General features: G+C 39.5%; 1 protein-coding gene across 1 annotated transcript; it reads right to left on the reverse strand.

Moving 5' to 3' along the window:
- Positions 1 to 2,221: 2,221 nt before the first annotated feature.
- On the reverse strand, positions 2,222 to 6,398 carry LOC105034795 (protein NRT1/ PTR FAMILY 4.5). Its single transcript, XM_019847096.2, has 6 exons — positions 6,314 to 6,398; positions 6,170 to 6,236; positions 5,833 to 6,050; positions 4,527 to 4,964; positions 3,336 to 3,460; positions 2,222 to 3,245 (listed from the first exon to the last, which is right to left on the reverse strand). The coding sequence occupies exons 1-6, from the start codon at positions 6,314 to 6,316 to the stop codon at positions 2,384 to 2,386; spliced, it is 1,713 nt and encodes a 570-aa protein (XP_019702655.1). The 5' UTR covers positions 6,317 to 6,398; the 3' UTR covers positions 2,222 to 2,383.
- Between the last annotated feature and the right edge of the window lie 18,375 nt (positions 6,399 to 24,773).

Raw genomic sequence — 24,773 nt, forward strand, 5'->3', positions numbered from 1 at the left:
AAGATGAACTCTAATTTCTATTGGACTCTAAGGTTCTTCGAGATTATGAGATTTACTTAAATTTAAAGCTAATTAGCTAACTGGCTAATTGACTATTCATCGGGCTTGAATTCAGGCTCAGGCTCAAGCCAGACCAAGGTATATTCGAGCTCGATCCAAAAGGCAAACGGGCCCTATAATTAGGTTTGAGCTCCATCTGAATTATTTTGAATCTAGTTCGAAGCTCAACCCAAAATTGGGCTAAGCCGATGGGCCTTGGGCTGACATGAGCCTAATTCTAGCCCTATTCAAAGCACTAGTGATAGCTTTATTAGTACACTTCACAGCTCACCATTTATTCCCAACCTTTTGATAGGTGGTAGCTTCTGGATCATGATGTCAATGAGAATTTAATTGCAAATAAGGTCTTAGAATCAGACAATTGGTTACACAAAAACTAAACAAGAGCGCTGCAAAACCTACATACAATGCATCTTTACAAATATATATTTTTTTAAAAAAATACTCATCTAAATGTTGCTTGAAGCAGAGAAATTAGGGGTATAATTGAGCCGAGCTAAGTCGAGTAGCTAAAAGCTTGAGCTCGACTTGATTCAAGATACTCAAGCTCAAAACTCGGCTCTAGATCGATCAAGCCTCAATTAATATTCTAAGCTTGAGCTCGGCTCAATGAACAATAGGCAAAACTCAAGATCAACTTGACTTGATTCGAATATCGATCAAGCAATACTCAAGCTCGAATTTGTACTTGAAATCAAGTCTTAATCTACTAATAATATATATATTAATATATATATTATAAATAAAAATAATATTATTAAAAATATATATAAATTCAAGTAGATTTGTGAGTTTTTGAGTCAAGTATTTTACTACTCGAGCTTGATTCAAAAAATTATTCGAGCTAGATAATAACCAAGCTGAATCGAATTTGAACTCGAGTCAAGCTCGAGCAACTCGACTCGTTTGCACCCCTAAGAGAAACAAGTAGATTTTATCAGCTAAAAGTAAGAGTGCATTTACTAGATGATATTATAATTATGCTTGGAGTTATGCTAATCAGGCTTGATTGTCTAATTAAGATTTGTTTGATATTACTTTGAAATTTGAGACTAAGTTTGATTTGTTTGCCATAATTTAGTTTTCAGATGAGTAGAACATGAGGCTAATTGATCAGCATAATAATCCTAAGTTTACTTGAAACCAATCCAAGCTTGAATTGGACTTGGATCAAGAATGAATTGTAGTTTGATTCAATCTTAATTTAAGGTCGGTTCTGAATTAACATTAATTGGCTCAGAGAACAAACAAAATACATTTCATTAACTAAGCCATATGGAACTAAGCATGATCAAGCTAAATTGGTCTATATTTTTTCTTGAAATTAATTTTGAGCTTGTTTTACTAGTTCAAGCTTGTTTTATTTAGCTTCAAATTGAGCTTCATTCGAGCATTTCTTAAGCCTAGCTTGACCTACTCTATTCATTTAATAGCACTAAGCATAATCATCAATATTTCTCCTCTTATGAGTTATGATCACAATTATCTACACTAGTCTTTCTATTATGTAAAATATGTCAGAAATGACAAATGAGCTCTTCATTTTTGATTTCCGTATATAATTTGATTATTTGCAACAAAAATCCTAATGGGCATAAACGCCAGTATTTTTATACTGATTGTATAAATTTATAAAGGCATTCTATGTTAGTGTCCTATTGTTAGTTGAGATGGCCCACATCAACATACAGATCTAGTCCAGCCCCAAGAGTCCAGGATCACATTTGGGGCTTCTACCCTAGCTGAGGAGAGAAACTCTTTGCACACTGCAGGCGGTGCAGCTCGGCCGCATTGCCCGCGGTGATTGGCTTGGATGCAGGGCTGGACGAAAATTTTTTTTTTTTACTGCCCGCAGTGATTGGCTTGGGTGCAGGGCTGGACGAAAAAAAAATTTTTTTTCCGTGCTGCTCTCTGCCCCGCAGCACTGCCCAGGTGCACAAAGAGTTTCTCAGCTGAGGAAGTAGTGGTCCAAAAGCAACAAGCATCACCATATCTAACTAGATTTATCACACTACCAGCCACTTCAACTCTTTCAGTTTGCGGGAGCAACCATTCATAGCTTTGGTTCAATCTTGAACTAGAGAAGAAAAGAAAATAAATTATCCATTCCACAGGCCAGTGATACAAAACTCCTAATGGTCTCTCTGAATCCATGTTTAAGTTGGAAGAAATTTCTACTTTCATATAAATAAATCAGATTCAACGTTAGGAAAACACAAAGTACAGAACACAAAAACAAAGATATGGGTACTATATCATACATAAGTCGAAATAGAACATACATCACAGCTTGGAACATCAATTACTCGTACATAAAACTCAATCAAAATCCAGTGACTTCCTTCTCCTCAACCTTCTCCAAGCTTTTCATCTCCACCTTCTTGTACCTATACCAAGACGCGCAAACCAGGTATACCCCAAAGTTCACCGCACTGAGACCAGCCAAGAGCCAGTAGAAGTAATCCAACCTATCCCTGTTCAAATTATTCTCCGCCAACCACCCCCCACTCACTTTGTTCACCACCTCCACCGTCACCGAGCTCCCAAAGTACCCCAACCCCAGGGAACACCATGAGATCGCCGTGGACAAAGACTTCATCCCCGCGGAGCTCTCCGCGTAGAAGAACTCCAGCAGCCCCACCAACGTAAACATGTCCGCGGCGCCGAAGATTCCATACTGAAACGATAGCCAGAAAACGCTTATCGGCAGCGGTGCGGCCGAGTCGACCAAACCATGCTCAACGGCTACGGACTTACGCCGTCTTTCGATGAAACCGGCGACGGCCATGGAGATGGCGGAGAGGACGAGGCCGACGCCAATTCGCTGGAGGTGGCGGATGCCGGTGGGGATGCCGGTGAGGCGGCGGGCGAGGGGGACGAAGAAGCGGTCGTAGATGGGGATGAGGAGCATCATGAAAAGGAGGGGGATGATGGGGAGGGAGGCGGAGGGGATGCGGAAGTGGGCGGCGATGCGGGTGTCCATGGTGGTGCCTTGCTGGACGGAGAAGGTCTGGAGCTGAGCCAGGCAAATGTTCATGCACACCGTGCTGAGGATTATGGGCACCATTCGGAGGAGGATCTTGGTCTCCTCTACTTGGGTCACCGTGCACATCCGCCATGAGCTGGGGGTCGTCGAGTACGGGGTGCCATCAGGGTTTGTCGTGATGGCGGCGCGGTCTAAGAATCTAGAGTGGAGGTGAGATTAGATCGAACATGCTTGCAGCTTGTTTGATGGTGTTGGGAAGTGAGCGTCTACATGTATGTATATAGGATACCTGAACTGGTCGGTTCTTTGGAGGAGTTCCGTGTTGGGGGCGGCTTCTTTGTCATCGACTTCGTGCAGCTCGTCGATCATGGCTGGTACAGGTCGTCTCCAGTTCCGCGCGGAGGCCACCAACACCTGAGATGTTGCGGGTGTAAATACTAGTAAACTTTAGGCTTGTAGAAAGTTTTTCAAAATTTATCCTTTTATCAAAGAAAGGAAATATTTCAAAGTGATCCAGCAGATAGTATTGCAACTTGCAGGCCAAGATGAGTAAAAAGAGCACAGATCTTCTACGGCGTACTGCAATATATAATGCGGCACTATCGACCAACAAATAATGCACACATCGTGCATACACAAAGTGCACATTGTTTGCTAGCTGTCCATAATGTGATGGATGGTCAACACGATGCACTGTACGCTATGGTGCATCATCCATACTGCAAAAAAGTTGGGTTCTAGCCGTAACATTGGATTAGATCTGAGTTGACTCTTTATCTCTGTCTCTTCAATCTTCATATAAATGGATGTCACAAATACTAGCAAACTAGGGCAGGATAAAACATATATCATAGTGGGGTCTGATCTTCTGTCCAGTCACCGGTTCCGAGTCCTTGATTGGTGGAAATCATCTCTAGTTCTATAGGAATTAGGGATAAGTTAGGATGGAATGATTATTGGTAACATTAGGTCCACTGCTCAATTGGTGGACATGTCCAGCCACTGGGTTGATGGAAGTCTAACCACAGAGAAACACGCACAAATCAGAAAAAAGTGCAATACATATACTTTCATACATATCACTTCGTGGTTGGGCTGATCCGCCATTTCCATGATAGACTTGATCCAACTAAAACTTGTATGTTAGGGTGAAGATCAGAACTACAAAAATTTGGGCATTTCTTACCCTTAGACTCCAAATCTTACACTGATCAAATGGTACAACTCTTTCACATGCAATATAAGGGCGAACTCTGTGTACACCAAATTTTAGTTTCAGTGTCATATGCAAAAGGTTAATCCACGCCAATCTAGGCTTGGTTTTTATATATTGAGCTCGACTTATTTATCATTTGAATCAAAATTGGAGCTTTAAACAAATGAAATTTAAACGAGCCTAGCAAGCTTAGCCATGCAAACCACGGCCAAGTTGCCACACTGATATGGATCTATAGTGAATGACTTGAAATATCGCCAATACCTGAAGGATCCGCGTGAGGGCGCTGCCTCCAGGGACGTTGTTCCGGAAGGAGGAGCGGCCCATGGAGAGGAAGACGACGGCGAATAGGATGGAGACGGCGCAGACGCCGAAGCCCCAGTCCCAGCCCTGGTTGGTGCTGATCCACACCACCAGCGTCACCCCCACCGCCGCCCCCACGGTGAGGCTGAAGAGAAACCAGTTGAAGAAGCTCGAGAGCGCAGGGAGCTCTCTGGGGTCGTTCTCGTCGAACTGGTCAGCCCCCAGCGCCGGCAGCGCCGCCTTCACCCCGCTCGTCCCCAGCGCCACCATGTAGAGCCCCGCGTAGAGTATGGCAGCTTGGCCTCCCTCGGCCTGCTCGCACTGGTTGGTGATCTGGCCGTGGCATGGCGCGGGTCGCCACGATGGGAAGCTGGCTTGGAGCGTCAACAGAACGTATCCCTGTTATGCAAGAAAATTAAAGAAGTGAACATATATAACAACAATTGTCGTTTCTAAGCTTTTTATCATTTGGAGCTAATTGAGGCCCAGAGATGAAACAATCCAGGAGAGTGGCTTAAACTATTCAACAGAAAAGGTGAAGTTTGTGGCCTTCACTGTCAGAGTTTATACGGCCCAAAGTGCACGTACTCGCTCGAAGAAATTTAGAAATCGGGAAAAGACCCACACCGGCTGAGAAAAGGGTGCCGCATAGATTTATAAGTCTGGGCCATTCTTGGTGCAATAGTTTAAATTGTTGAAGTATTACAGTGGTATCAAAGCTACACCCAGTATGGGTCTTTCGCGGCAGATACTGAGAACTTATTTAGATAACATTTTTCTAACGATCCCTTCTATAAACAAAATTTTTAGATAATAATATTGATTTTGTAAGGTTATTTGTCTGCTTTGATATTACTATAGCACTGCTTCTAGTGGTTAGCTCCATACAGAAAATTATCTGGCAGCTCAAAATCATGATTTTTGAATTCTATCACTGATATCCTCCCTCAAAAAATGAAAAAGATCTAATATATCTCAGCTATTTCATGGGTGGCTGGTATGGGGATGACTTGTGACTAAGATGGAAGCCTTGAGGAATTCTAAAGAATCAAAATATTCAAATTTTATTACCGACATAGAAGGATATCCCGGTATTAATTATATCAATAAATATATTTTTTTGAGCAAATATACTTCATATTTTCGAGTATTTTGGATTGATGCACCTCGTTGCATACTTGGATTCCACATTAATTCTTGTGTAAAGGAATTTCAAAACCAAATTGAAAGAGAAACTGCTATCATCACCAAAACTATCCCCACTTACCAGCAACTCAATGCATCCAAAGATAACACAGGTCTTAAATCTGGACAAGTAGGTATCCGATATGAATCCCCCAAGGAGGGTCAGCAGAAAGGACGTCCCCATGAAGTTGGTGAGGGTGGTGGCTGACTTCGTCAGTCCAAAGTTCATGTAGCCGAAGAAGTATATGACCAAGCTGACAGCATTTGAAACAAAGGACATGTTCTCAAGCCCCTCCATGGCTGTAATTATTAAATCAATCAAAAACATATGCAAGTGAAAAAACAAAGGAAAAAATAGCCCGGAAATAACCCAAAATATTTCATTGCCATATCAAAAGAAAAATTGTTAGAGGCTTGACCATAGACAAATAAAGCAGCTCTAGTCCCTCCATGCCTCTGTTTGCCATCTCCATCCCTCGAGAGGCCCTGAGGTCATAACAACAACTGAATCAGTAAACTGGACAACATAATATTTGATACATTCTTGAGGTTTTGAGGCACACCATTTCCTTCTTAGGAACACTAGCTTTCTTACGAACAAGAGCTAAATGAATGATTAGTCACTCATCTATATTTCAAGATATGGCTTTGCTTTTTGTATAATCAGTGCTATATATACTGTGGTTGGGAATCTTTTGATTGATCATCTATGGAGAAACTGAAAGAAAACAACAAGAATATCAGCAGCAAAGAAGTAATAAAAAAGTCACAAGAAAAGAAAGTCAACTCCACACCTACTATTTTTCAGTTATTTTTTGTGCTATCTTGCATATGAGATGCTTCGGCTTGTCTCATTGACCTGATATCGAGAAGATACGAATCATTTCTGTGCTGATATAGTATATGGGTGAGGTTGGAATGTTGAGAGGGTGCATTGAAACGGACGCATATATCACATGGGAAAATTTTCATGTCTATAGTTTCAGAGATTTTGTTCATAAGGTCAATACCATTTAGTTTTGTTGAAAAGCCCAAAGGCATTCATCATACATATATGTCATCAATAATTAAAGACCTAAGCTCTCCACTAAGCAAATTAGCACCTCTCCTTCTTCAGCCAGCCGTCAGCCACCTGTCTGCCGACCTCCTTAATATTATTTCATCATGGACATCGTGCATCATAAGTCGTTTGCGGTTCCAACCATTAAGCATATCGCCATACAATGGCATTGCTTCTATATTCGGTACATGTTAGGTTGACTATAGTACAGCTTTTTTTTTCTTTTGCCCCTCCTTTTGGGGGTGGTGTGGCTGTTGGCATAGAGAGACCTATCAATTGTCCATGTCGCTATGTTTAGTTATTTGATGCATGAACAAAGGGTCATTGCATGGTTTAATTGTAAGAGTGCAATAGCAAGGATTTGAGTCTTGAAATAGTCACTTCATACTGGAAAGATTAGGTGTGGTTACAGTTCCCTGTTCAACCTTTTTTGTATCTCAATTTGAGCAGGCGCCTCTGAGCTACCATAAGGCTAGGTTACAATACGATCTTTTGGAATATAAATTAGATGATGCATGTGTGATCATTAATTGGAACTAGTTTAATGATCAAAACAATCTGTGTCATCCAAGTTCCTCATCCAGGAACAGCTCCAACAAAGTCATCATTAGCTCTGATTCAAGTCATGGGATCACATATACCATTATTAGTGATGAAATGTGTATGAATTCTTCTAGTCTTGTAGACAGATTTTGGAGAAAAAAATATCAAGCATTGTACAAGTCGCCCACTTAATTACTATCCAGTTCAACAGGTTGATATTTCAATCAGAGATTGGTAAGGTACATGGAAGGTTGGTTGTTGGGCGCCGGCCATTGAACCAATCCAACTTTAACATCTTATAAATGAATTGACTGAGTGATCTGGTGGATGATCCGTAGCTTTTTTTTCTTTTTCTTTTTTTTTTTGCAAAAAAATCGAACACTTTGTATCAAGAGAGAATATTTACACTGTTGGATGTAACAGCAGGTGTTGGCAGCAGAGTTTGTCAGCCGGCTGAGGCAAATTGGCAATTAAATTTCAGCCCACTACCAGTCTCACTCTAGACCATGCATGTATTGTCCTATATGAGGACTTGGAATTGGAATCTCAAGACCCTAGATAAATTAAAATATAGACAATTGCTGGATTTGGTGAATGAATGCTCCTTACTTGAAGTAGTCCCTGACAGCATCTAGGCTGATGGTTGCCATCACGAGATGCTATTTGGCTGCAATACAGCTGCAACAATGTTTATATCCACGCAGCAAAGCGGTCCAACCGAACGAAACCTACTACAAATGCTGAAGGTTCGCTCATGCTGGTTTGGAACCTAGTCACCATCATCAACAGGTTGGATTCGTATTCGACTTGTATTTTGGGGTCTGGGTTGTAATTTTCATTTTCTTTCGTGATGTCAGCTATCAAATCGCATAGTAATATTTTAAGACTCATGCAGATGAATGAAAAGAAATTTCAAATGCTTTGAGATCCATAAGATACGTGATCTAATGGTTGACATCGCGAAAGATATAATTTGCACCCGGAGTTTTAATGGCAGAAGGGGCATATATGCCAGTCTCTGGGTCTTAACATTGTGCTTACAAAAGCAAGCACATGCCATCAAGATAAGTCGAAACCTATATCCCTATATTCTGACTTCTCAATCACAAGAAATTAGGTTAGGTGAATTTGTCGGCTGTTGGGTTGGCATGATGGTAAGAGGACTGATGTATACATAGGGCTGTACGTGGGAAAGAACGTTAGTGAGCTCAATTTTTTTTTTTTTTTTTTTTTTTTTTAAGAAGGTCGAGAACTACGTGGGAGCATTTGTCTAAGTAGTTTGACATATAAGTGATACCAAGACAAGACACTTAATATATATACTGGCATGTCATGTCATGTGCCAGAAAAAGAGTGTGGTGAGGTTCCGAGAATGGGAGGGAGGCTTTTTCCGGCACCTGATTCGGTCCCAAAGCACTTCACACAAATCTCTGGTCTCCGCAGTGAGTCGATATCGTTTTTGACCATACGCTTTCTGGTTGTAGCAGCACTGAAATAAGGGAATATGCCGAGTTGGTGGAGGGCGCATGTCCGTCCAAAGATTAAAAACCATTCCAGTCGAAAAGATGATGTTTTCAATTATATCATGATGTACGGTGACCATTCTACTTCTTGGTTGTTGTTGGCATATGTGAGTTAGTAATATGCTCTCTCTCTCTCTCTCTCTTTCTCGCTGGATGGTGCTGAGCTTGAGTTGAGCGGCTGAAGAAGGTAAAATTTTACTTTTGACTCAAGAGCTTGGCACCTCGAGTCTACCGAATGCAGGCAAACGTTAAGGCTTAATTGGAGATTAGAGGATCTAATTTCATCCATTTTTTGATCCCTTGAAGGACCCTCTATGTCAAAGTTAGATAGAGTTTTAGGACAATAGCAGTGAGGACACATGAAGGTGCGAGCAATGTGAAATGAGATGTGAGATATATCTTACACCTGAGGTCCCCTAACTCTGTTTATATAGAAACGAGGGTGTAGTGCCGCTGCATTTCTGGCTGGCTCCAAGATTGATGGACCAGCTGTAACGATCTGTCTTTAGTTGTGCTTATTAATTGTGCGGAGCTGTACTAGCTCATCCTGATCCGCCCTGGCACCAGATGTGCATGACATGTGTCATCTCACCATTGGTTGGTGGGTTCAGCGGTAGATGGCGTCAAACCCGAGTCATATCAACTCTTCTCTGCCATGTTTATGCTAGATAAAACTTTATAAATTACTCGTTAGTTTTAGTGCAAGCAACTACTACGAAAGTTCTTTTACGTTTTAACCCATGTTCATGACATGCATACATTTATTCAGCAATAGAATGCATGGGCCGATGTCTGCTCCTCCTGAGAGCCAGCCACACAAGATTAGTTGTTGCAATGGATGCACATCAATACCGATATTCATCCTAGCCAGTAAGGGATGTGCTAGGTTTTGGATCTGATTGTGCCATCCATGATGGGTAAGTTCAACCAAGATCATCTAAAATTTCACACATACCCGACACTGTTCATGCTTTTTTTTATTCTCCCTCTCAAGCCTGGTAAGTCTTCTTTCCTCTCATTAATCTTTATTTCTTTATAGTATTTTAGAGGAATGGAAACGAGGGCATTGATCTATTGTTCAAAGACCCTTACTAGGCCCTTCTTCTTTTCTCCCATGGCACCTGGCTGTCATGCCGTGGGTGGTGGGTCAGATGGAGGCCAACCCCTGTTCCTTATGTTTTGATGGTTGAGGAAGAAAGAAAAGAGAGGAAAGAAAAAGAAAGAGAATGAAAAATATAATAAACTAAAGAAAGGAATAGAAGGCCGTTTCCACCCACTCCTTCTCCTTTCACTCTTTGTTAGGGAATCAAAAAGAAAGAAAAGGAAGGGGGTTGTTCCCACCTTCCTAAGAGAGACAGAAATAGGTTTTGAAGATTCTAAATATTGACTTTAGATTGTTTGGGATAAGAAACGGGTATAGTGCTGCTTGCTATGCTCATTTAAAAAGACTTGAATATTAGAATAGAAAGACAACAAAGGAAAGTATGAAAATGAAGAATAAGATACTGGGATTTGAAGATGGAAGGAGTCTTTGGGCATTGCCTCGACAGAAACTGAGAAGGGGATGAACGCATGGGAGTGCCTTGTTGATAATAGTGGTTTTTTCTGTGATTGGAAGTTTAAAAATTAGGGAAAAGATGGTTGTTGGGGAAGGTTTGAGTATGGTTCTTTGTACCATGTTATAGGTGTTTAGTAAGGAGAGTGGTAAGCGTTGGTTATGAGTTGGACTTTGTTGTTAAAAAGGTAAGGGACTTAACACTTCCTGATGTGTTTTTAAAATAATTTAATAATTGATACATCTACCTGATTAATCGGCCAAACATGTTACATTTTGTCTCTGATATAAGAATTAAATATATATTTAGATACTTCTGCAAATAAAATAGTTTGGATATATGATATATTCTGAAAAATGATTTGAGAAAACATGACTGGATACCTTATGAAAATATCTGTGTATATATTTAATATGGCTATGACCTATTCTAGGCCTACCAAAAGCCTTATATGTTGTTATGTTGATTTGTAATACGAGAAACTAATCTCAACGTGACACCATCAGTGATCAAAATAGTGATTATTTGAGAGCCCATTATTTGTTATCTACTATTTGGTACTGACTCATGATACTAGATTATATGGCTATAGCCAAATACTAGATTTAGTATCAGTTTGTAAAAAGATAAACTAGAGAAAACTATCCACTTGAGTTTAAACTTAAAAGTAGCTATCCACTTGAGTTTCAAGTAAAACCAGCTACTAGGTTGGAAATGGGCCAGGCTACACCCCTACTCGAGCCCAGCCGAAATATATTTTCGGGTTTCGGGCCACTTAGGTTCGAAAATTTTTTCAAACTCATGGCCGAGCCTGGCCTGAGCCCAAGCCTGAGCCCTGTCCGAACCCAATTGGGCCGGCCCAAATTCGAGACCAAGCTCGAGACCCGACCGGATCCCCCCTCTCCCTCCCTCTGCTTCTCTCTCCTTTCTCTCTCTCTCTCCCTTTCTCTTTGTTTGTCCCCCACGACGGTCGTCGACGATGGCGGATCGATTTATGAGCTCCTGTAGGAGCACAACCTCCAAGCCAGGCTCCTCTCAAAGACGAGCGAGTCGTTCGACCTCGATTAGGAGTCTGGCCTCCTCGGGGTTTGGCTCGATGGCCCCTGCTACATGATGTACGATGAGCTTGTCTACTTCAACTAGGTGGTTCCCAGCAACCTCAGCTACGGGCACCCAGGGAGTAGAGGGTTTCTCCTAGAGGAGCTCTTCCTCTAGCTCCCCATGAAGGGGAATCTCATCTCAGATCCATCGTCCAGTGTCATCTGGTTCGACATCAGTGGCCATGGCAGTAGCACCACAGTCGGTGAGGCTGGATCCGATGGTGCTGTGGAAGAAAAAGCCAACGACACAAATGGTCTGTGGGTGGTGGATGATGTGTGGTGTTGGAAGCGGAGGATGAAGCGATGAAGGATTCCCCGCCTTGGCGAGTGGCGACGAATGGGTGAAGGTAGGATTGGGGAAGATCGGAAGACAGACGGACGAAACTGTCAGCGGACGGATGAAGGTGGCGACGGACGGACGAGGGCTCGGACAGATGGGTAATGGAGGAAGAGGCAATCGGGTGGATGAAGAAGGGAAGAGGGATTTTACAGCCTAGACTAACCCATTTGAAATCGGACTTGGGCTATCGGGCTACTTTCGGGTTATAATTTGGGCTCGGGTTTGGGTCGGGCTAAAGGTATGCCCGAGCCCAGTCTGAAATATGAAAGGGCCTATATTTAGGCCAAATCTGGCATGAACTATTTCGGCGGAGCCCAAAGCTCGACCCAAAGTTGGTCCGACCCGATAGGCTTCGGACCAGTCCGAGCTCAGTTCCAGCCCTACCAGCTATCCATTTGAAATATAACTTAAAAACAACTATCTAAATATAGATGAAATGATCCAAGTACCCTTATAGTTATAAAGCAACACTACACTATTATAAAGTAATACTATACTATTATAAAATTATACTACATTATTATAAAGCAACACTGCATTATTTTAAAGTAATACTACAATAAAAAAATACTATACTATGATAATTTAATACTACCTTATTATAAAGAATACTACACTAATATAATACACTAAAATAACACTGCGTTATTATAAAAGAATACTATACTAATATAATATAATACTACTTTATTGTAAAAAAATATATACTAATATAATACAATAAAGCAATACTGTATTATTATAAAGCAATACTACATAATATAATGTAATACTACTATTGAAAAAATTTCGTCTGGATTGAAAATAAGAAGAGATCGAGGACCCAACATGTTTTTAATCTAACCAGCCAACTGTTAGTACTAAAAAGTCTTCATTGGCCATTATTGGGGTGATGGTCTTCAATCCATGCCTCGACTTCTGCACCATTACAGATATCATTATGCTTTAGCCAAACAAAGTCCATCCGACTGACTTCTAATCTATCCACTGAACTTGAAAAGGTTGGCAGCAAGCTTCCATATGTCCTTTCAAATCAGACCCTTATAGAGACATCGGATGTGCATCAAATCACATCAAACCATTAAATCCAAAGGCTTAGGTGGGGCACTTATGAGCTCCTGATAAATTGGTTGCACACGACCTACAAGTTTCGCATGGTCTTGGCCCTTGCATTGGCTGCCGACCCACTCTTGATTGATCAATCCTCAGCTACTGATCCCAGCATCAGCCTTCACTCCCAGCTTTGGCCATTGGCTCCCAAGAGGCCTCTTTATGGCCCCTCATGTCACCCACTAAAAAAATAAGAGTAATCATGAGTAAGGCAAGCCTTCCATACTCTCAGCTCCTGGTTCTCTGCCCATGCTATTAATAGGTGGGACCTCCTACATGTCATAAGGTGATATTGCCAGGCATGATTCTCAGGATATTTAAGGGGAGATAAAAGATCTCTGATAATCCCATACTCTTCCAAGTCTCCAGCCTCCCTTATAAAAAGAAATAAACAGGGACCCAGAGTAAGCAACCTTTCTCTCCCTTGAACATTCCCCTTTTCTGCCTGTTGGTCGAATTTCTAACTTGAACGTTGCAGGATCCTCATCGGAGCCATCTTCAATCGAAACTTTTCTTGCAGGTCTTGCCTTTGATAGTCTGATGCTCTACCGACTCCAGTCGTTTCGATGCTCGATGAAAATTCACACTAATAGATTGATGCTAGAGGAAGGATTGTGTTCGCTTTTAGAAAAGAGGCAAGCTATTCAATATATGTTGACTGATGGAAGCTCTGATCGAAAATCATACCCTGCACTAGTTGCTGAAAGCATCTCCACCATCCTCTCTACCGGCTCCCAAAAAGAACTAGCACCAGTTCAGTGCTCTTGCTATCTGGATGCGGGCATCGACTATAGTGGTCCACACCATCTGACGACCAAATTCAACATAAAAAAAATGTGTCCACCCATAAATGATCCTAAATTCTATGGGGATTGCCAGATCCTTGTTGCCCTTCAAGAGATGCTCGAGATCCCTAAGACCACGAACAACATAGAAGTTTGAAAAAGAAAAAAGAAAAGATGAGGGAAAGAGAGAGAGAAGAGAAAAGAAGTGGGGAAGAAGGGAAAGAGACCGGCGATCATTGACCTTTCCCGCATGCACAGACAGAGCATAGCAGGATTTCTAGTTTCATCTGGGATCAAATTTTGATCCTAAGATCTTAAGGTCTGATTTGTTAGGTCTTAAGGTGGCTAACTCAAAAATTTGGACTGAGATTAAGTCAAAGGGTGAGAACATATGAGACATGAGTGTACATAGGCTCGGATGAGTGCTTTTATGTAATTAGGTTTAGCTAGGAGAGTTTTTCAACTGGGATTTATTAAGATGTGTGTAAACCCTAGGGTATATAAATCATGTATTGTAACATATTGTTGGAGATGGAACCAATATAAAGCTGTTCTCCCTAAATCCTTCATCTCTCTCTAGTTTGCATGCCGCCCTAGGTAGAGATCAAGCAAAATCCTGATGTCGCCTTCTTTGGTGCAGGTTGCTGGTGTTCTCGAGTAACCACATCCTGAGAATCTGCACAACAGGAGCCAGCTTTGGTAGCCTCGTAACTCCTCCTTCATCGGCCTCCGCACATGCCTTGCCTCCAACTGAGCCTTCATCAATCTCCACATGCCTCACCTCCGACCTCGCCTCCATCGGCCTCGATGCGTGCCTCACCTTCAGCTGAGCCCTTCGTCAGCCTTCATGCGTGCCTCACCTTCGATCGAGCCCTCCGTCGGCCCACATGCCTTCCCTCCAGTCGAGCCCTTCGTTGGCCTCTGCACGCACCTCGCCTTCAATCGAGCTCTTCGTCGGCCCACATGCCTCACCTCCGATTGAGCCTTTGTCGGCCTCCACATGCCTCACCTCCAACCAAGCCCCCATCAGCCTTCGCACGTCTAGCCTCCGATGGAGTCGTGCTCTGACGGATCCATGGACCTGAGCTCCCCATGTGCTTGTTTCACCTTTGGCGGCCCCGAGGTCACTTGCGGGCAGCTTCAGTCTCACCTCCATGAGCTCATCACTGCTAACCTAGCCTGTAGATGGGTCTGAGGTCCCAGCACCAAGGAAGTCGCCTGTAGACGGATCCGAAGTCTTCTCCACCCCTATCTCATTCCATACGGTGCCAAAAAGCCCGCTCGCGGATGAATCTGAGGTCATCCCATTCCCTGGCCTCATTGTCGATGGTGCTAGGGACCCCATCCATGAATAGATCTGAGGAATCAGAGGTTCCCCATGGATCCATGCTTCTCCTCTGGAAGAAAGATGGGTGGAGCCCGCCGTCTACATGGGCATGAATAGGTCTGGGGTTCTCTTTGGGATCCGAGCTCCCCCCTGATTGTGCCTTACCTTTGACGGCATCGAGAAGCTCACCCACGAGCATATTTGAGCTCCCCCCACTTTTGCCTTATCGCCAACAGCACCAAAGGGTCCACATGCAAGTAAATCCGGAGCCCTCCCTACTTTTACACTCGTCTCTCATGATATCGAGGTCGCCTGCAGCTCGACATCGCCAACCTTATTTTCATGAGCTAATCATGGCTGACCTCACCCCCACGAGCTCATCACCACCCACTCCAAGCAGCAAAACCCGACAAGCACCCTCGAGCCACATGTCGAGGCATTCAGGTTTGGAGCTGGGCCTAATCACCCTAGACAATGCATCGCCAACCCCTCAGATCAAATCCACCACTAATGCGGACTATTTTAGCCTCAAGTGACCAGGTCACCCTGTGACCCCGATTCTGTTTGGTCGTTGCCTGGTCTACAGTCTCCGAACTTATGCAACTCCCTTGCCGGCCCCGACATTTTTCGATGCACGTCGCACCTCCGACAATGCCGAGGCCGCCCATGAGCGACCTCGAGGTCCTCTACGTGCATACCTCCGATGGTGCTGAGGCCAGGATAGGCTGGCCTAAAGCCTCCCCATGCACTCCTAGCATGATCGAAGCCACCCACGGATGGACCCCATGCTCCTTGTGCACCTATGACGGGCTTTACCAGCATCAAAGCTCCTTGCAAAGCCACGCTTCTGTCTATGCCAAAACCCCCTATGCTGAGGCCTCCCATGCATCCAACCTCGGACAACACCAAAGTTGTCAGCTCACATCCGCACTCAGTTTCACTGCTTTACCTACCCCAATATGGAAAAAGATTAGAGGAAGCTGGCACATGCACCGACAAGCCACCATCTATGCATGAAGAGAAAGAGGGCTGCGCTCGCCTCCTAATGTGGAAGATGAGATCTTTCAAGAGCTCCATGCCGTCATATCTAATAACTTAGGGAGATTTAAATTAGCACAGATATCTGCGGTCTCAAACCTTACTTTTGAGGACCGTACAATAAAACTTCTGGTATTGTCCTCTTCAAAGAAACTTACCACATGTCCTCCAACGCCCAATTCAGATACATGCAAACTCGGGCTTCATCTGACCCGACCCCAGTGGTGCCTCCTAATAATGATTTGGTGTCATGCATGAGATACATACATCTTGGCCAGATGCTGCATATAATTCCACACTCTCTGATATGGCACCACTTTTTGAAATGTCGCTCGCAAAATCGATCGTGGTTGCCCCTCATATCCATCGAAAATCGCATGCACATCCCACCGACGAAACAGATCTTCACATTCTTGATCGACGTACACAAGATTACTCCCTTCGTCCGACCAAAACTCGAACTCGGGAGTAGGGGGCATGTGTTAGAAAAAATTTCATCTAGACTAAAGATAAGAAGAGATTGAGGGCCTAGCATATCTTCAATCTAACCAGCCTACTGTCAGTGCTAAAAAATCTTCATCGACCACTATTGGGGTGATGGTCTTCAATCCATACCTCGGCTTCCGCACCACTGTGGACATCATTATGCTTTAGTCGAACGAAATCCATTCAACTGACTTCTGATCTATCCACTGAACATGGAAAGGTTGGCAGCAAGCTTCCATATGCTCCTTTTAAATCAAATCCTTATGGAGACATCAGGGTGCGTGCCAAATCATATCAAACCATTAAACCCCGAAGGGCTTAGGCCAGGGGCACTTATGAGCTCTTGATAAACTGGCTACACACGGCTTACAAGTTCTGCGACAACTTTGGTCCCTACACTGGTTGTCGACCCACTCTTGGCTGACCAATCCTGGGCTACTGATCCTAGCATTGGCCTCCACTCCCAGCTTTGGCCATTGGCTCTCAAGAGGCCTCTTTATGGTCCCATCACATTACCCACTAAAAAATAAAAATAATCATGAGTAAGACAAGCCCTCCATACTCTCAGTTCCTAGTTCTCTGCCCATGCCATTAATAGGTTGCCTACATGCCATGAGGTGATATTGTCAAGCATGATTCTTGAGGATATTTAATAGGAGATAAAAGATCTCTGACAATACCATGCTCTCCCATGGCTCCAACCTCCATTATAAAAAGAGGTAAACAGGGACCCAGAGGTAGGCAACTTTTCTCTCCCTTGAACGCTCTCCTTTCCTGTCTGATGGTCGGATTTCTAATTTAAGCATCGGAGGGTCTTCGTCGGAGCCACCTCCGGTCGAAATTTTCTTGCAGGTCTCACCCCTGACAGCGATGCTCCACCGACTCCAGCCACTCTGGTGCTTAATGGAAATCCACACCAACAACTATCTTATTGTAAAGAAATACTATATTATGATAATATAATACTACAGTATTTTTAAGGATATAAGAGCATAAAGATATAAAGATCATTTCAGTCAAAATAGGTAGTTGCTTTTAACTTATGTTTCAAATAGATAGTTACTTTTACTTGAAACTCAAATAGATAGCTACTTTTAAATTGAAAGTATAGCTGAAAATTTATTTCTAGTTCTCTATTGTAAAAGTATGCTTCTAAAAAGAATTATTGTCCTCTGATATTTGATGAACATAAAATTTTGCTCAACCAATTATATATGTTTAAATTTGTTATGACTCAACATGCTTCGATACATCCTGAACTATTTTGTCACTTACTAAGGAGCGAAGCTCATAATATTTGCATATTTTTCAAATTCAAGAATCCAAGTTTTGAGGCAGCCATCAGCATTTTGGAAATGTTCATGGAGGCAAAACCAATCTATAGATGGTTGATTGTACCTCGAATCAATTAGTATATTAAGATATATATGTAGATAATGTATAAATGATCTAAATATCAATTAGTATAAATGATCTAAATATCTATAGATGGTTGATTGTACCTCGAATCAATTAGTATATTAAGATATGTATGTAGATAATGTATAAATGATCTAAATATCAAAGTTTCGCAATGTAAGCATAATAATTAGTTATTTTGATAAATACAACTGGCTGTCCAGGAAGTACATTCTATTTCTTGAATTATATAGCATTATCTGATAGGTAAAATGCCCTGCACACTTATAGAAAAACTTCTTGATGAGTATCTGATGATTGCTTATGGTTCCCAGCTCGTGACCTCGGGTTAGGAGCATGAGAAGAAATAAGTTGGGTGAAGGAAAGAAACTGCGGATAGTTTTTTCTTCCCCCTGCTTCATTTGTTTGAGTTTTTCCTTAATACATTTATATCCAGCATATCTTCCAAGTAATCTTTAAGTGTATCAAATAGAGAAACAACAAGATATAACTCTCTTTCATCTTATTTTTGTATTAAAAGTATTTGTATTTTGAATTTTTTTATATGCTTTTCATTGTGATTGCACATACAACCTAAAGTGCATTTCAGGAGGAAAACATATGATTCAACTTCTTATAGATCTTAGGAGTTCTATTTTTTTGTGCTCTTTCGAGGTAACTCACAAAAATTGGATTTTTCCAAGCTTTTTCAATCATTAGTATAGAGCCATATTGATGAATTCGTGATTTTTTTTGACTTTTAATATGCTAAAGATTCTCAATATGGCTGCTATATATATCAATTATTCTCTTATTTTTGCAAGCCTGGGTTTTTGAAGCCTAATTAATGGCAACTTTTTCTATACCTGATGTTAGGCTGAGATGTTATAGGAGTATGTACTCCTATATGAGCTGTTTAAACCAGGAAATCTTATGGCCCAATATGCATTGTATTGAAAGATATTACAATCCCCTAGTTTAAGAGACTGAAATTTTTATTTAATATATTTTTTTATTCAATGATTTTCACATTTGAATCTTGGTATCATTGAAAACTTAAAGTAAGCTTTCTAATGGTATATAATATGTCCTTTTTGGGCTGTATAGGGAAAGATATTGCCTTCGAAACTTTTGTTTTAAAATGTGCTTGCGGTCAGGATGGTCCTGATATCTTGTGTGTGTTCCATGTGATTGCGGGAGCACCCGAGCCCTATTTTCCCTCGTGTGGCCTCACACGTGACAGAATGCCCTAACGGCCAACAGAGCATGGTCGCGTGCCAATGCACCTTGGCACGGTTGGGCGCTGCGTGTCTGCATGGTGCGCGCACATGCATCTAGGCACTGCACATCTGTTAAATGTAATAATGTTAATATTAGTACAATATGCATGCATATTTATACTCTTTCTCTCATGTGCATGTAGTGAAAATACATGATGGAATGCACATTAGTTTTGAAGAATGTAAAAATTATAAGATGAATCCTAAATATACTATACAAATACACAGAAAAATTGGACAGTTTAATAAGATCTATTAGATGTTATGACATCCGTGTTCCTATTTGGAAACAGATTATTACTCGCTCTGCTTAATTTACTGTCAACAAAATGGAAAAGTGTAGCACTAACTCTGTGGGAAAATAAAGAAAAATACTTGGACTATTGAGTTAATTGAGCATCGTATATTATTATTTGGAATTAGATGAACTGCAATACCATCTCGATTTCTCCAAATCTTCACAATGCAAAATACTTGGACCACTGTAGATGCGATAAGAATCCTAGGGATCCATGGCTCATACTCGAGTAGTTTCTTTTCGACATAGGGTATCAATTGTCATATTGAGAGTATAAAAGACTTAACAAAAATTATGATTTGAAATAACACTGTTTGATTGTAAAACATGTGTCTTAAATTTTATTTATTAAACTTTCTATTCTTGCATATAGTCTCTTGTGCATATGATTATGTATGAACTTAATTTTATCATTTTTTAAATGGCATGTTATATATTTTTGCTTACATTTATTTATTGATTGTTGTTACAATATGCTTAAATATATTGTTGAGAAGGTTGCTAGAATTCAAATACAGTACTCACATAAAACTTAAAATTTTGGACCAAATAGTTCTAAGTCAACGATGACTAGATATTTGAGCATGAAAGGTGATTAGGAGTACAGCAAACTTTCAGTTATATGTCCTATGTTAGGTTATCATTGATTCAATTTGTTTTTTCTTAAAAATAATAAAAAGAATATCATGGCTGATTTGAACAAGGATAATAAGCCGAGCAGTAATAATGATGATATTTGGCGTTAAAAAGTTCAATACATACTTAAGGAATAAGAGGTTCTAGAAATACTCAACCATACCATGGCTAAACCTAAACAGGATAATTATGCTCAACATAAGAGAGATAATGAGGCTTATTTGGCTTGAAAGAGGAAAAATAGTATTGCTTGCTTCACACTACTTAATAGTATTTAGAATGATTTTATGTGTGAGTTCGAGGAGTATAACATAGTTTAGGAAATGTGGCTTGCCCTGAAAGATAAGTTTGGGAGTACTTCAGCTACTAAACTGAGGATGCTCTTTATCAAGTTTGACTACTATAAGAAGCATTGAATAATATTGTAAGTGTAAATATGCCCTGAAGCCAATTGTTTGGACGATTGTGCTTTTTATAATTGTATATAAATTATAAAATAATAAAAATTATTTGATATTTTTCATCACAAGATGTACATCTTCTTTATTAGAACTCATATTATGATGAAGTCCTTAGAACTATGTCTGAACGATAAAGGAGGATTTATTGAATAGTTCTTAAACATGTTTGCGACCAAATGATGCGTCATTAAAAAATGATGACGTTTATCGAGTTTACATCATTGTATGCCACATAAGTTGGTTATCTTTATAATCAAAGAGTGTGGAGACACTAGTATGGTATACAGGTGAGATATAGGAGTACATCATCACTGAACAAATGACTCATCTACGGAGTGTTCGGCTGTCAAGAGTAGCTCGCGAAGGTATGGACATAAGTTCCCTAAGACCTAAAATCACCATAATAACTTGCAAGTAACTCACTATGCTTTGATGCCGGACTATCTGTATTTCTAATGCAGTGATAGAAGGCTACTAAATACAGTCAAATACTTGCAAAGTCTATGTATGGATTAAGATGGAATTGACCCATCTGAATTACAGGAGTTAATGCATCACTGTATTTTAATTTAGTAAAATCTGAATTCGGATAATCCATGTGATGGATGTGAAAGATTGAAATACAATATAGATGACTCATCCAGGTTGACAGTTAAATTCTAAGTCGTTCTCGAGCATTCAAGATCAAAGGGATGAATTATATGGTAACCATATGCATAGGTTCTTAAATATTATCTTTCAAATATTCAATCTATCCGGATATCAAAAATCATGCTAGATAATAACTTTGATTAGTACAGACAACGGTTTTTGTGCTACCGACTTGATGATCGAATCTATAGAGTCACGCACAAAGTCAAGCAACGTAGGAAAGAATTGATCTAAGTCTATGAGTTCAATTTAAAAGTAAGTGATCTGATTGAATGAATAGATTAGCTTAATTGAGAATTAAGTTAAGGATCATATGGGATTAAACAAGTTGACTATATCTAGCTAGCACTGGATATGAAGTTCAGGTTTAATTTCAAAGATAATGATGATCTGATCAATGATCCAAAAAAATTATTAGAGATTGAATTTATATCCTAATTAATTTCAAATTTGATCTAATTTAATTAAGACTTAATTGGATTAAAAATTTAAGTAAGACTTAGATCAAAATTCTAATTAGATTAGGATTGACAGGCTCTTTGAATCTGGTTCGAATCAGATTCGAATCGGATCCAAAATAAGTCAAATCTGAATCCATTTGGTTTAGAACCAAAGAGCCCCAAATACTTGAGACTCTCTCTCATAAAGTGCCGGACTATAAGGGAGAGGAGCACTAATTTTTTCCACCCCATATGGGGGCACACGTGAAGGGTGTTCCGTGAAGAGTTTTGGGTTCTATCCTTTCTCATATAGGATTCCTACTTGGATATGGTTAGGATCAATTCAAAGTTGGTTTGAGTTCAAGTCCCAAATCAAATAGATTTTGATCAGATGTAAGATGCCTCACCTATTTAAAGGCAAGAACCCAACTAACTGGTGATTAAGAAAAATTTGTGTGATAAAAGAATTCCCACATCACTGTGAGATAGAGGGGTGTGTGTGACAATAGAAGAGAGGGCGTCTCTTCTTTCTTGGCATGGGGAATTCAAGGCATCATCTTTATTGGCATGTGGACTCCCATCCAAGATCTCATCCATCCATGAGATTAGATCTCCTCCTTCTCTTGATCTCTTTTGAAGGACTGGCGAAAGGAAGATCATCTCACTTTCCTGCGAAGCTTGGCATACGCACAAGTAGAGGGTCTATATGTTCAAGCCTCGCGAGGCATCAGATTCGAGTTCTCTTAAGAATTTTGATTCCTATTCCACTACATATCAGGTAAACATAAAATTTATATTAGCTTATTATAAAAAAAATTTTAGATGCATCCTAACGATCTGATCAGATCAAATAAATTTTTTCTTCAACTGATATCAGAGCCAGACCTGATATATAGATGCATAACTAATTTTTTCTGATATCATTATATATTGTATGTAACCAGATATTTTATGTTAGATATTAAATCTGATTTAGACCTATTAATTAAAAATTATTTGATCTAATTTTGATCAAATTTCAAGAACCTAATCCATGGTTGATGATTGTTAACTATAAATCTATTATAACAGAATTTTCATGATGCAGATTTTTGCTGAAATAACAATCAAATTAAAATCTATTTTAAATTTATTTTAATAATTTTTTATGATATTATTTTAGGTTGGAAGTTAGACTTAATCAAGATCTAAATTTAATTTATTTTGATATATTTTTAGATCTAATTTTAAGCAAAATTCTGCACAACGTAAAATCAGGTCTAACCAGAAATTTTATTTCTATGCATTCATATATGTGTTTGAATTATTTTTCTATGTGATTCTAGATCTAAAATAAATATTTTATATTCTATACAAAAATAGGTTCAAATTTGAAATTTATATAAAATTTATCTAAAATTAATCTGATGCATTGATCTAATTAGATTAGATACATAATATGAATGATATGATCATATTTATATGAATGCATGCCTGTTTTGATTATTGCATATATAGATGTAATTAATTTTTAAAATTAGATTTTTATGATTATGATCATCAAGCCGTCCGATTATAAGAGGAAGCAGGGATTAAGTTTTTTTCTTGTCCATTCGATGGATTCTCTTATGATGTATAGGGGTGCCACTATTATCAAGTCTCATAAAAAAGAACACAAAAAAATTTAAAATTATTTTAATCATAAATATATTTAGATAAATCTAAAATAATTTATGATTAATTATTATTTTAATAAAATAAATTTAGATATAAAAAATTTTAAGATCTGAATTGTAGGCTGCATACGATGTAATCGATAGTGATCTAAAAGTGGCCATGATACACATGATGTATATATGATATTTAGATCAGATTTATGCATATTTAATTATTAAATATAGATCTAAAAATTAAATTTTAGGATCTAAAAATTGTATGATATATCAAGTATGTTTCACTTAAAATCCTAGTAGAATAGTTCTACAAACTGAAACACACATTTCACATAATTTAAAATTAACTAATTTAAATTTGAAATTAAAGATATTAAAATACCTTATAAATCGATGGACAATGGGTTAGTATGAATCAGATCATCTAACTAGATTAGATCTAGGATTAGAAATAAATATGGATCAATTAGAAAAATTGATTAAATCTAATTAACAGTTAAGTTAGATTAGGTCAGAATTTTTCTAAGATCAATCTCAATAGTTGTAGCTTGATCAAGTCTATATTTTTTACCATACCAAATGGACCTGATTGTGGCTCAGTGGTTTTGTCTGACTCCTTTGATTGATCGAATCAAAACTAATCAATCAATTAGTGTTTAAGATAAGTTTGGAAATATTGTTTGGCAATATGACTGGTAGTTTTTAATTAACAGTCTGCTTACCTAGTCATTTCAATGGTACCTAAGACAAGCTGAGGCAGACCCTCCCATCAATCTCACTTACCTGGCCAATTTATAGATTATGTTTTGATTAAGTCACTAATTATTCTAGCTGACCCATTCTATTAAGGTAAATCAGTGTGATTGATTTAAGTATCTCTAGACCTAACTTGTCTATAGTCTTCTTTATGACTTGGTGAAGTGGTGAGAGGATTTATGACTTAACGATTAATCTCTTCTCTTATTCTCAAATCATTAAATCAGTTTGACTGAATTAGATGCTCTTAGACCAGCGTGTGTATAGTCCTCTTCATGACTTAATGAAGTCAGTGGAAGGATTTAAGACTCGTTGGTCAATTGCTTATTAAATCATTAAAATTAAATTTTTAAATTATTAGGTCCTTAAAATAATAATGTTATAGAGATAACAAAATCATAACCTTCCAATAAGATGGATGGTAATGGGTCCAATAGTCTAGATAAATATTGCAGGCGCTCTATGCTTGATGTTCATCTGGATATTGGAAATATCATTTATTATATAATGACTTTGTTTTACTATCTGATAATGATTTGATTAGCCAAGTTTTCTTTGAGTCTAGTCATTCATTAGTTAGAAT

The sequence above is a fragment of the Elaeis guineensis genome, chromosome 2, assembly GCF_000442705.2.
Source record: "Elaeis guineensis isolate ETL-2024a chromosome 2, EG11, whole genome shotgun sequence".
NCBI lineage: Eukaryota > Viridiplantae > Streptophyta > Magnoliopsida > Arecales > Arecaceae > Elaeis > Elaeis guineensis.